A 14,220-nucleotide genomic window follows, 5' to 3' on the forward strand; every position below is an offset into this window, starting at 1 on the left:
CAAGTAGAAGTATCCTCAAGATTATGTTACTTACCTTTGCTAACCCTCTTCCTGCAGATTTCTCAGCAGACTCGCCCACCTCCCTGTTCTGTAGCATGGTCATTTTCACTTGCATCTTAAGAGTCAGAGCTGATACTGCCAAGTTACACCTGATCTTGTTTCTGCCTGTAAGGGCTCCCAAAAAATTGACCTGGAATGGTCAGTGCGCAGGGGTAGTGCTATATGGCTATGGTCACTTCATGTCCCAGCATCAATTGACGGAGCCAATGCAAGTACAAGCCCAGGAGAGCTATTGTAGTATTTTGTGGATTCAGTATGATGTCTGGGAATACATTAAAAATAATCCACAGAGGCACAGCAAATAAAAACTACTGTACCACTTTCAGGGGAAGCAGGAAAGCCTCACCAATGTGTAATAGAAATGAAAGACAGACTATGGCTCAAGTGAAAACTTTCCTGAGTGACCGCTAAAAAGTATGTGGAAAGCATATCTTTTGTTAAAGATGGTAAACAGATTAATATTACCTCCAGTAGAACAATTTCACCGATATCAGAGCATATAAAAATGGAACCTCCAAGAATCTTTCAATTCAAACACCACAGAGGCATCTAACATGTGAAATACCGGTTGCAGCACTCTACTCAAGCATAGCGGCCGTCTCTATGTAGGCTACAGGAGTACTGCACATGAAAACTCTTTTGCCCACAGAAGAAGGGAGGAACGTCTCAAATAGTTTTGGCATGCCCTGCCAAAGATACGCTGCCAAAGGTAAGCCCTCTTTTCTTTCTCTAGAGGAGATTCTTTTAGCAGTCATGAATGGATTCTACAAAAGGTGAAGGATAAACATCTACTAATTCTTAATTTCCTAACACAGGATCGGGGGAATAATCTCAGAGAAAATTATTTTTATTTTCCAAGAACACCTTGCACATAAGAACGAAATTGGATAATACTCAAAGTAGACAAATTTGTTCCGCAAATGCTATATTAGAATTATTTTTTAAACTGGGTCATAAGTGCAAATCGTGTTAATAGCCTGTACTCCACTAATAACCACAATACTCGAAATAGGCTATTTCCCAATTTTCAACTGACACATTTGATTCTCAGTTGCACATCTGATTTTAAAAAACAAAACAAACACAAAGACCCCAAATTAATTACCTTTTGCGTTTTCCAGTAGCTTGGTTTTCACCTGGGTTGGCCCAATTTAATATCTTTGTACTAAAATTTCCCCAGAAATTTTTTGCCAGTTATCAATAAACATAATAACCAAGAACGTTTTTCATTTTATTCAAACCAAATGCAGTAGTAATAGAAACGTTACTTTGTCGTTTCCTTGAGTGTTCCCTTGTAGTGTTCAACTCCTCTGATGTGACTTTGTATTAGCAAAGGTAGGCATCATGGAGTACCTTGGGAAAGCCTGTGCCTTATGAGCTAACCGTTTAAATGTTGAAATCAAGAGAATATTCTGTGACTAAGAGAGCATGAATATAGTCACCAGACAAGGCACTTTAGAGTACATGTGTACTTTCAGATTGTACCCAGGACTTACCTCTAATTCTATCAGTTTTAAAATAGTATTTTAACATATTATGGTACTGTAGTCAAATTTATTTTATAAATATTAACTATTGTGGGGACTTTTCGTTATATAACACAATTTGAGTGGACGTGAGAATCTGCAATGGTCCCCTGAATCTTCCTATTTACTCCCCATCCCCCCACCTTCCTCCAAAGTTGCACCTCAGTATCCCAAAGGGAAAGAGGTTCAAATCAGTTACCAATCCAATTCAGGAGGCAATAACTGATGAACGGATTGTGAATGGAGTTGTGGTTGCAAACCATTGATACATAAGTTTCCGACTCATGCCGCTTCCAAATAGTGATTCGTGAAGTCTTTTCCGACTTGCAAACTAACTGTTAGTATAGATGTAACAGGGTTTACGCAGGTGCACACCCTGAGTTTTACTGAATCAGAGGGTCTGCAGCCGCAAAAACCCTTTGTACATCCGTCCCTTAATTACACGCAAATAGCTGTAAGGTGTAGAGTGTGCAAGAGAAGCATGGATACATGAATGATTCAAACACATGGCACAAGGAGGTTAAAAAAAACACATGACACTCAGACCCAGAAGCTGGAGCCTCTCCCAGACGGCGTTGCTAAAGATGTTCAAACTTTTAAATAATTTTTGGGAATCACACTGCATGTTCCATTAAAAGGGGTCTACGGAGTAGAGGCGAGTTGGGCTTTGATGTGGATGTCCTGTCTTTTCTTTGACTTTGCCCTGGAGGCTCCCTTTCCTGGGATGGAAGGCCTGTACTGCTGAAGACCATTCCTGCCCTGCCAGCACTCATATTTAATATCCTTCGGTTTTTGGTCTGCCCTCTTACTTTCACATATGCACTCCTTCCCCCAAGGAAGAAGAAGGTTGTCCAGTAAGGAGCCTTTGAAAGACCCACCAGTGCTGCAGCAGACTAACCCCACTGCTCCCTCTTGCAGAGGTGAGCTCCGTAGAGAAGCTATGTCCTCTTATGGATTATTTGTTTAGTCCTGCACCTAGCTCTTACTTGCCAGCTCTAACATCAAGGGACTTTGTATACTCGATCCACTGTCTCTCGGTCTGCTACCCTACTTTTACGTGTCTGTGACTCGTTTAGTGGAGAAAAGACCTGTCCCTGAGCGAGCAGTTGTTTCCTCTACAGAGGGACCTTGCATTCTCCGCTTGTACAGAAGGGTCTCCCTTTCTTCATCTATCCTGGACTTCAGTTTTGCACCCATTCTCTTACTTCATCCCCTATGCTTATAGAGTACCTGCTCTATGAATAAAGTGGAACCCAGCACTTGAAGGAACCTTGTTTAATCCAGTCCAGGCCTCTGTAATAGAGCACTGCTCCATCCACAGATGTTATTTGGCAATTAAGTCCTGTGTCACACCCCTTATTTGTCTCACTGTTAGTTATATCCTTATTAGTCAGTCACTCAATAGAAAGTATTCATCTTTTAAATGTGTATTTTTTTGTTAAAAAAATAGTTTATTTCCATTTTAAACCTTTGTTCTAGTCTCCTTTGGTTGGTGGTAGCCGCCTGCTGGTTTTGCACATCAGCAAATGTGGACACACTTGGCCAACCTTTGGCTGGGTGATGCAGTGAGCTCCAGGTCCTCCACAAGTTACTGAAGCATCAGTCTGTCCTGCAGCTGTCAGGGAAGGATATCCCAGATCCACGGGCCTTCCCGCTTCTGGAGGTTGTTTGGGTGGCCCTGCCACTTCACCTGTCTGTGATGGGTTCAACCTTTGTAAAGCTCCACCCAAAGAAAACGGCTGTGTGAAATGTCTGGGTAGTGCAGTTGTTCGCATCGTGGTTGTGGGATTTCCAGCCCATTCTGGATGACCCCCCAACGTCCTGCAGTGAAAGAGAAGAGAAGTTAAGTAGCTGGAATGCCATCACATTTCCTAATCCTGTCTCCATATTGATGTTTTTCCCTGCTAAATCCCACCCATAATTGCTATCAACAACCCACTTCACCCCTCTTTCTTCACAACTCTTATCTACATACGGGATCATCCACAAGGGTGGAACCATATCAGATTCTCTTGACTTTCATGAAATAAATGTACATGCAATGATTCTAAATTGGACATATTTACAGTAATCACTAGAAAAGCTCCAGTTCTGTTGCCCAGCAGTGGACACCCTGTTCTAGCTTTGCGGCTCCGTCACTTCCATTGTTTATGCTCACTGTTTCTACTCTCATTTGTCATCTTCTCAACTAAGTATTGCTCACTTCTTACCCTTATACTTTATGACTGACCCACCCATACGCATTTTCTACTTTGAGTCTGAGACTCTATCCTATCATCTAACTTCAGGGGTCTTTTATTCTCCTGCGCCTTCTATCACCACTATTTAGTTTTGCATAGTATGTTTCAATCTACTTCCTCCCTTTTACTCCTGTTGTCATCTTTAACTTGTTTTTGTCTCCCCAACTCTGGTTCCAGCGTTTTGTTAAATCCATTAAAGCTAGGGCAATAACAGCACAACATATAAAAGACATATAACTAAAATTAAGAGTGGGAAATATTTTCTGTGATGTCCCCGCTTCTTTCCCTGTTAAAGTTCTATGGATCTTGTTGTATGTCTTTCTTTTACTACCTCATGTTTACTTTTAAATAACTCAAACATTTCTACAGATATTATAATGTGAGCTGAGCCTGCAGCGACCAAGATACCATTGCTCTGTTACCTGTAGTTAAGGCTTGGATTGTGCTGCTGGACCACATGCTGTTCAGCGGAGGGTCTTGGGTACCTCTACTGCTGACATGATTTGGTGAAACTTTCTGGCCTACAATCTCTCCCTGAGTCGTGGGCTCTCCTGATGGGCTGTTTGTGCCAAAGGAACGTCCTTTCTCTGTGGATGTGACCTCAGTAGGCCCATTTCTCTGTGACAGTGGATCTTCTGTGTCTTTGGAGATGGTGTTAGAGGGGATGCAGCAACTGAACCCACAACCTTCCAGGAAGCTCAAGCTTTTCACGTCCAACTCGTTTCTGAAAACTCCCAGCGCCAACAGCTGAGGGCCATCTGCCAACAAAAGAAAGGGAGTTGCTGGGTTTGTGCAAAAAAACATTAAGGAACCCACTACCAAGAGTCAATGTAACCTCTGTCTCTGTCGAATGTGCTCCAGGGAACTCATGGATAGCCCTCAAAGCTAACTAAGGTAACCACAGTACACAGGTTACCAAAAGTGAAAGCGTAGTTACCATCAGCTGTGACAATATCTCCCTTGCTCATTCAGCCTCCAATACACGTTACAATGCACAAAACATTACATCATAGATCATACCTTGGGGGAGGGCTCAATGGGGAACAGGGGCACAAGACAAGTCTAAACACCTTCGGTCAGGACACTATCAGGACCTCTCTCCCTTCGGAAACAAATTCCGTTCATCAACAACCACAGGTGAAAGTCCAAAACCCAGTCAGGAATCATGCTTCTCAGCCGACAGGGGTTGTGTATAAAGTAGAACTTCTGAGACCCTTCTGCTCACCTTCCAGATGAGACCTCAGGGACTCTAGCCGATTAGCCACGTGGGAGGAGGCTTCTGGGACCTGCCCTAAATATTTCACATGAACGTTGAACAGTTTGAAGTCCAGTTTTTCCACCTATGGAGGACAAAACAATTGTTCAGAGGTGCATGTTGACATCTAAATTCAGCAGTCCAGAAGTCAATTAATTCAGACAAAAGGTAACTGCAGTATATTTGTCTATTAGAATGTTTCCCATCACCACTTATAACATGCAAACAACTATCACACGTGGATAACTTCTTGCAGTTGCCTGCACCGTAGGTATATTTATATGTACAGGTTAGAGAAGGGCTTGGGGTGCACGTCTGTGGTCTTGTTGACCCCACGGCATTTTGATTACTCTCATGTGAATACTCGGTTTCTTCTACTTTGAGGGCGCTATATATGATTTTATCCAGCTTACTCAGCACGTTTATGTGCAGCTTTTACATTTGCCAGGAAAACAAATGTTCCTCCAGGTCTAAACATTGTTAACCAAATAATTCACGAAGGGCCAGATGTATCAAAAAGTTTTGCACTCGCAAACGGTGCGAATCAGTAAATTCGGCCGTTTGCGAGTGCAAAACAGTGGTCTGCGATGCATGAAATGCATTCGCAGACCACAAATAAGAAATCGCTAAAATTGTGATTTCTTGCGTTGCGACCCTGAAATTGCGAGTTGCAATTTGCGATTCGCAATTTCCAGGCCGCAAGGCTATGCTGGAAAAAATAGCAAATTGCGATTTTTCCAAAAACTGCATTTTGCACTTGCAAAATACCTTGCTTTGCAACCTGGTGCAAAATTTAAAAATGTAGTAAAACTGCATTTTTAAATTAAACATGTAAAGCACACATGCCCTTTTGGCATGTGTGTACCTTACATGTTAAAAATAAAAGTTTTTGGGGTGCAGGAGAGAGGGCCTTAGGCCCCCAGCACCCTGGCCTTTTGCATTTCCAAAATTGCAATTTCTGGTTCAGAAATCGCAATTTTGGAAATGCAAACAATTCGCAGCTATGGGCCAACAGGCCCATAGCTGCGAATGGGGCCGGTATCGCAATTTGCGATTCGGTAATAGCTTTTGCGATTTTTAAGAAATCGCTATTACCGATTCGCAAATGTGATACATGGCCCTTTGCGAGTCGGTAATAGCGATTTCTTAAAAATCGCTATTACCGAATCGCAATGGGCCGTGATGGTACATCTGGCCCGAAGTTACCTGTATAATGACTGCAGAACTTGTACAACAGCTATATACAGAGAGACACAAAATGTGCTGCATACAAACCATTTTAGTTTAAGGTACTTATGAATTCAAAGTGAGAGAGGGTGGCAGTTTCCTTATAAACTGTTTCTCCAACATACATGGTAATATAATTTATCACAACTGAAGCTGATAGAAAACAAAAGGAAAAAGTAGATAGGTGAAAGACGTAAGAAAGGACAAAAATAATAAGTAGGAAGACTGTCTTCAAAACCGAGAAGAATGATTATTGAGGTGGAGTTTCTAAATAAAAGGAAAATTACCCACCGCTGACATCTGACATGGGGCTGCATTATTCAACTGAATGGTGCTACAGAGTTCCGCTGATTGTGTGCAGCACCCAGAACTGGTGCTTGGTTGCCGTGCTGTGGTACTGACAGGACTTCCCACCTAGATGTCCTATTAACAACTGGACACAGTAAGTGCTACGAATAGAAGGTGCGCCCATAGATGGTGTCTCAGACTGGAGTTGTCCATCAATACACCCTACTGAAGATGCACAAACCGGTTTGGGGTTACTTGTGTTCACATCTGGAGGGGGGCCTCGCCTGGCAGTTCGGGATGTAATGGTCCCATGTTTAGCAGAGTCAGTTGCATAACGATGGCCTCCGTCTAGAGTGGCATGGGGAGCGAAAAACGATGGATTGGAATGCGGATCAAAGTGATTGGCAGTGTCTCAGATTAATTCAAGCATTCCACCCATCTTGTTGTTTCTAGTAGTATTTTGGTGGCACACAATTCTTGTTCTTTGACCTGCGATCTGAGATTGTAATATACTCTTCAGGAAACTCACTACTTTTTCACTGTATGTCTATTAGTTTTATTTCGAAATTTTCCACAGCACAAACATAGCCCTTGTGGACGTCACACAGCTCCACACTGATGGTGTAGATTGTACAATTAACCTCAGGAAGATGTAACAGTAAAGGAAGGTCTTTAAATCTTGAGTGGTTGTTCTGCTTCATGAAGCTTATAGTCAACCGCGGCGTACCAAGGGGTTCTACACTTCCATCAGTAAAATGTAATCTTTATATACTACCTTTAACGACACTATTTTTGTTATTTGTGCAGATGACACTAACTTGATTGACAAGCCACAGCCAGAAAATAAAAAGCATAAAAAGATGTTGTTAGCCATTATAACAGCGCTGGATTAATCGAATGTCAACACCATACTATCGAGAAGACCAGAATGAAGGTGGTTGTTGCATGCCTATCCTACTGTCTAAAGAATTATTGACTGCTACACTTGGAGAAGGCCCAGAAACAGTTGCTCTTGCGAGAAATCTGCGTGTTTCGATTTACGGAGGCGTCAATTTAAAATCTCACTTTACAAAGTCATTCCAATGAGGTTTTTCCCAGCTCTAAGACAACTGCACGCATTTTTCACGCAGTTGCGTTTTTCATGTAGTTTTCCTTTCTTAGCCTTTTATCATTGTGCCCAAGTGGTGTTGGCTTTAGTCTTGTTGCCATTAGCCTACTCCCAACAGATTTACAGACGTCCACATTCAAAAAAATCCAAAATGCAACAGTTTGTACTCGGATCTTATCGAAGAAGAGAAAACCTTGTCTTCCCAGCCTAATTGGCACTCCACTTTTTCCCACTAAAAAAAGAGAGACCCTATGCATTATTCGTAGGACATTCTAAATAAAAGCCCTAGACTTTAATGCATAAAATTTAGGTACATAGCAAAGAGAACATGGCGACCAGGTGACCTTGTGTTTGCAGTTGTACCAAAAATGTCAAAAACGTTGATGCAAGTAGTGTTTATTTTCAGTCCTCCGTGCCAAAGCATGGAAACACTGAAAATAAAGTTCCACAAAACATAAAAAACCCTGTTGTTTTAGGGAGAAATACAAACTGGCTTCTATTAAAAGATATATTATGTCTATCTGATGAGTCCGCTGGGGCGCCAAGTGGATAAATGTTGCATTTTACAAATCACCTAACACTCGATTAAATAGAGGAACCATTATCGGGGCTTCATCCCCAATAACCACAAACGACTATTATGTGATCAATGCATCAGAATTCTTTTTTTCATCACCCTTTTTCAGCATCACATAAAAGTGCCTCTCAAAGGTAAGTAAAGCATGTAGACCGTGGGAAAGAACCCCAATGCTTCTATTTATTGGTATTGGTATTGTTTAGGAGACTGTTAATAATGCAGAGTTTTGAGAGCTGTCATGTGAATAACAATCTGCCATTTTGCATTTTGAATGTGGGATAAGTGTTAGTGACTCATCTCATAGCCAGAGTCCTATGAGAGTCTCTATTCAGGTGAGATCCTGGCTCCTCAAATGACGCTGGCCAGAAACTCCTCTATCTTTGGATGGGTGCCCTTCTTGCAGACTCAGCCCTATGTACAGTGCTTGAAATGGAAAAATAGAAGTGCAGGTACTCTGAACCAGAGTACATGCTTGTTTCTGAGAAGTGCCGGTACTCTCCAATTAAAAGTAATACTTTTTTTTTTGTAGAAGAGCAGGTACTCTCCCTCTCAAAATAAAAAATTGCCGTACTCAGTACCAGCCCATTTAAAGCACTGCCTATGAAGCATTTGGTTAGCAGAGAGGAATTCTCGTTCCATTTCTAATCTCACAGGTTAGAACTGGGAGGCTTGGCCTTTTAAGTTATGTACATCTTGGTTTAGAAGCATCACATCGACACTGTTGCCCTGCATTTGGTTGAAATGGGGTCCCAATCTCGGGCGAACAGACCCAGTTAAGGTGCAAACAAGCCATGTGACCTAGAGGGTCTCTGTCTGGTTTCCAGATATGGGTTTCTTTGACCCCATTAGTCTATTTTGTATTGTAAGACGGGCATAGCAGCCTTGCATTATAATAATCAAGCACTGACAGAGGCAATAGGCCTGGCTTTGGCACGTGCACATTTTTTTAAATATATTTTCTGCTAACATGCAATACAGTAAAAAAGGCAAACATAAAAAAATAAAGGAGCAACTCAGCAGCTCAGGCACACCAACCCTGGCTCTAAAGTGCACTCCGTATCAACCAGCTGTGCACAGGCAAATCAGTGGCGGCTCTTCTAAGGCACAGGAGCGTCCCCCTCCTCTGCTTTATGCAGTGAAGGAAAGGGAAACATAAAATGATAACAATGCTACGTTCTTATCATTTTATTTTTAATCAGGAGCTGGGTTAGACCGCAGCGGAGCTGGAGGAGTGGTTCGTGCACATAAGTGCGCATGATGCTTTGGCCGGCCGTGATGGGCCAGCCAAACAGTCATTCGCACTTTGCAATTCTCTATCCACCGGGAGGAGAAAGTGGAAAGGGCCTTACTCCCTGTCTGAGTGCACTCAGACTATTCACCACGCTGCTGTTATGCTGGTGACAGCAGCGTCGTGATTGGAGGGGAGTCTGGAAGCCTGTGTGCTTCTGGGAGTCAGCAAAGAGATGGGTAGGAAGGAGACCCGGAACCGTCTCTCCCAACATAAAAGGTAAGTATAAAAACATTTTAGTTTTGTTTAATAACCACAGACCCCTCCCCCCCGCCACCCTCTTGACAAGTAGCCGCCACTAGGCAAAATACCATGAACACTCAGTGCAAGACAACAAATGGATAAATTGGGCTGACCCACTAGGCCACCCTACATGTGGTAGTGTACAGAAGCAAGCTGTCAATGCCACTTGAAAACCAATGGATGAAGAGTGCTGAGAGAAAGCCCACGTATGCATGTATTTTAATTAAGATTTTTTTAAATAAAAGTTGAGGCTGGAGAAAAAGCTAAGGCTGACGGTATGCCAGATCTAAACTGTACGCATCCTGTCTTTTGTTGCTCCTCATCTCTACGTCCAATATTAATGTCAATAAATGCAACAACACTGTAACTAGTGCGCAGGGCCGGCTTTAGGACTGGTGACACCCTGTGTGACAGTTTACTGTGGCGTCCCCCACCCATTGACTTCCTCCCTGGTTTAACTCACTACCACCCGGCAAATGTGCCCCTCATCTCTCCATCGCTCGACTTTCACATACATTCATGTGTTTTAAAGCATTTGTAAAGGATGGCTTTACTAATCCACTGAGCTAGCCACCTAAAATATAGGGGCATATTTAAGAGCCCCTAGCGCCACTTTAGCGTCATTTTTTTACGCTAATGTGGCGTTAGAAGGCCAAAAACTCTGTGTCATATTTACAAAGTGGCGCAAAGCATGCATTGCGCCACTTTGTATCCCTTTGCGCTAGATTATGCCTGCGCCAAGCATAATGTATGCAAAGGTGGCATTCCCTCATTAGGGGGGGGGCAAGAAAATGGTGCAAAGAAATCCAACAGATTTGTTTGCGTCATTTTTTTCCGTCACTTTTAACGCCTGCTCAGAGCAGGCATTGAAAGGAGGCTTCCATTGGTTACAATGGGCCTCTGGGTGCTTTGCAGGATTACCATTAAAAAAATGTATGCTAATCCTGCAAAGCGCTGGACTAGCATTACAAATTCTGACGCTAGTCCCCTAACTCCGCCATGGTGCGCCATGTTTCAAATATGACGCACACATGGTTGCGTTACGGGGGGGTGCCAAGGGGTGCAAGAAAATTGGCGCAGCATTGTGTGCAGTGCTACTTTTTTCAAATATGCCCCATAGGGTAGTGCTTAATTTGTAAATAAAAAGGTGCCGGTGCCCAAAGACCTCCTCTTAAACATGCGGGTTCTAGCAATTAAATGTGTGAACACGGAATACAGAGGCAGCGTAATCCTGAAGCCATCTCGGGCTTCTTCAATCCATTTACAGTAACCCCCTGCCCCTTCAGCTCACTCTTGCGGATTTCTGCTTTTTCCCATTGTGAAGCTTTTTCGTTTTTCTCTTCCTCCTTCTTTCCCATATGTGTCTTTTTCTCGCATTAAATGCTTGAGCCAGAAAAATAAGTGCCGGCCCTCAAAAATAAGTGCAGCTACTCTGCACCGGAAACAACAAGCACAAATTAAGCACTGCCATAGGGGCATATTTAAGAGCCCCTAGTGCCATTCTAATGCCACATTAGTGTAATGTTTTACACTAATGTGGCGTTAGGAGGACATAAACGCTGCACCATATTTACAAAGAGGCGCAATGCGTGCACTGCGTCACTTTGTAACCCTTTGTGCTACATTATGCCTGCGCCAGGCAAAATGTATGCAAAGGGGGCATCCCCCTGTTAGGGGGGGGCAAAGAAATGACGCAAGGAAATCTGTCAGATTTCTTTGCGTCATTTTTTTCCTGCACTTTTAACAGCTGCTCAGAGCAGGCATTAAAAGGAGGCTTCCATTGGTTACAATGGGCCTCTGGGTGCTTTGCAAGAATCATGCAAAGCGTCGGACTATCGTCAAAAATTGTGACGCTAATCCCCTAATTACCACCATGGTGCATCGTATTTTAAATATGATGCATACATGGTGGCGTTAGGGGTTGCGCTAAGGGGTGCAAGAAAAGTGGCACTTTTCTTAAATATGCCCCATAGTTCTGTTTTTTGCAACAGGTATATTAACCCTCTATGCTACTATATTGAGTCAAAGCTGCCGCTGGACCTGGAACTCCCTCCCCACCAACCTTCGCAAAACCAAAGACCTCCTGCTCTTGAGAAAGAACCTCAAGACATGGTTGTTCGATCAGTGACATCCCCACACGCCTTGATTTCCCTCCTCCTGCCTTGAGACCCTCAAGGGTAAATAGCGCGCTCTACACATTTTTTTGATTGATTGATTGATTGGACAAAACTCCCATCTCTCTCCCTAGCTGGGGCATTAATCACAAGAGGTATCTTGACATTTTAATTGTTTCTTGAAGGTTAAACGCACAAGGAACTTTTCAGAAGGTGTTTCTTAAATCGCAAGTTTTGGAAGTTATTGCTAAACACAGCGCCCCCCACCCCCATAGGCAGCGCCCGGTGCAGTCGCACCGCCCAAAAGCTGGCCCTGCTAGTGCGCACTTAAAGCGCTGCAATATATTTCGAACGAGTTCGCGCCACATAAACTGAAAACTGAATTATTCCACGAGTAGCCACATGGTGGAGCAATGGTGATGCGGGAGATTTATCATGTTCTCTTCCTTTGACAAAGTGTTTGAGTTTTGACTATCTTTGGTGTCGGTGTGAGTGAGAGAGGTTGTAGCACTTACATGCGTGGTTGGAGTTTGAACCTCTGACAGGTACTGGCACCGCTAAAAAGAGAAAGCATTTTAATCTCACCTTGAAGTGCCCTAGTAATGGTTGGCATTCCTGCGGACACCGCACGCCCCCTGGCTCCGCAATCTCAATGTTGACCACACTGACTAGCTCCAGCCCGGAAGTGCTGTCCCACAGGAAGGCAGCACGTTTCTCTTCCTGTTAAAAAAAAAAAAAAAAACGTGAGGCTTAGATGTTATGTCTACCTATCGTTCACTGGATACTTCCTGCCGTTTTCCTTTTCTCACGACTGCCAACCCACACACCACGGACCATCTTTCATTTTCCCTCTTGGCTGTTAACAGTGCTTAATTTGTGCTGGTGGCGGGAACAGGCGCCCGTTGTACGAGACTATATGGCTTATTTCTCACCATCAGACATTGTCCTAGATCAAAAGAGAGAAAGACAGAAAATAGAGAGAGGGTTGGAAAGGAAGGGAAATAATGTCCGATAGAAAGCAAGGATCAAAAAGAACCAACAAGAGGAAAACAATGAGACAGTAAGGTGAGGCTGGCGAAGAAAGAAGCACGAGGGAAATCAGGACTAAGGCAGCCTTCGTTTTCGGTCTCTTATTTCTGGGCCATTGCACTCACAGAGTTGCAAATTAAGCACTGTTATCTTATGTTTTCGTAATCATTGCTTTCTTTCTCTTCTTACTCTTTCTCACTGAAATCTTGACTCTGATTTCTCGCCACTTCCGCGACTCACATTCCTTTGAAATGTGCCTGTGCCACATATCAGATGTACACATCACGGCTTTAAGACAGCAGGGGATGCTAGGGTTAGCTTTTTTGTACAGTTCCAGCTTTTTGACTGTTAAGGAACTGAGGCACATCATTTAATTCAACTGTAAGGTTTCCAACGTGGGTGAATTCAGATATTTGAATAGGGTGAACCTACTGAAGTCAATAGAAGTGAATTAATTTTGGGAGGGAGATTTAAGTGTGACCCTACTGAAATCTGTTAAGGGCATTTCATTTATTAGGCGGGACAAACAGGGGCCCATATTTATACTTTTTTAGCGCCGGATTTGTGTCGTTTTTTACGCAAAATCGGCGCAAACTTACAAAATACAATTGTATTTGGTACGTTTGCGCCGATTTTGAGTCAAAAAGCGGCGCAAACGCGGCGCTAAAAAAGTATAAACATGGGCCAGAGTTTAAAGGGTGTGACGCATTTCAAATGAGAGTTAGTTGAGCTGTATGGGCCAACGGGATTCAGTTTAGCACCAAGATTAGCACATCCAGCCCTCCCCAAGGGGCATCAAACAGCTGGGCGACATTATACTGGTATTCCTTCACCGCCCTCACTCTCTCTCTCTCTGTCTCTCCCCCTCTCTTGTCCCTCTGTTCGGCGTGTACTCACCCATCAGCGGGCATTAAAGTGCCACCCTCAAATCGAGGAATGAAGGGAGTTGCCAACAGTACCTGAGTTTCATTTTCACAATCTGGGATGACGTATCTCCAGCTGCCACGAGGACCGGGCCAGTCTCTCACGGCGGGGAGGGAAGGGGTTTCCATCTCTCTGCAGAGCTACAAGCAGAAGGATATATCATCAAAGTGCTACCCTCCACATCTCCATGCGCCATTTCCAGAGATGACAATACGCTCCTCAGTCCAACCAGTGCACTATTACTGCAGTCATTCTGAAGACACACTAGAGCCTCGGATATGCTCCCACCAAACAGCTACTTCAGTCAAGAGCCACCCATTTTTACAAATTAACTCTGTGAA

The 14,220-nt window shown here is 43.4% G+C and overlaps 1 protein-coding gene across 1 annotated transcript in view; it reads right to left on the reverse strand.

Annotated features, from left to right (window-relative positions):
• Positions 1 to 891: 891 nt before the first annotated feature.
• LOC138268004 (endonuclease/exonuclease/phosphatase family domain-containing protein 1-like) overlaps positions 892 to 14,220 on the reverse strand; it is a 100,468-nt gene continuing 87,139 nt past the window's right edge. The window contains exons 4-8 of the mRNA XM_069217311.1: positions 13,915 to 14,019; positions 12,512 to 12,646; positions 5,052 to 5,166; positions 4,249 to 4,584; positions 892 to 3,407 (exon numbers count right to left, since the gene is read on the reverse strand). Coding sequence (XP_069073412.1) covers positions 3,292 to 3,407; positions 4,249 to 4,584; positions 5,052 to 5,166; positions 12,512 to 12,646; positions 13,915 to 14,019 — 807 coding nt within the window. The 3' untranslated portion in view covers positions 892 to 3,291. The remainder of the gene's footprint in view (positions 3,408 to 4,248; positions 4,585 to 5,051; positions 5,167 to 12,511; positions 12,647 to 13,914; positions 14,020 to 14,220) is intronic.

This window comes from Pleurodeles waltl, chromosome 12, assembly GCF_031143425.1.
Source record: "Pleurodeles waltl isolate 20211129_DDA chromosome 12, aPleWal1.hap1.20221129, whole genome shotgun sequence".
Classification (NCBI taxonomy): domain Eukaryota; kingdom Metazoa; phylum Chordata; class Amphibia; order Caudata; family Salamandridae; genus Pleurodeles; species Pleurodeles waltl.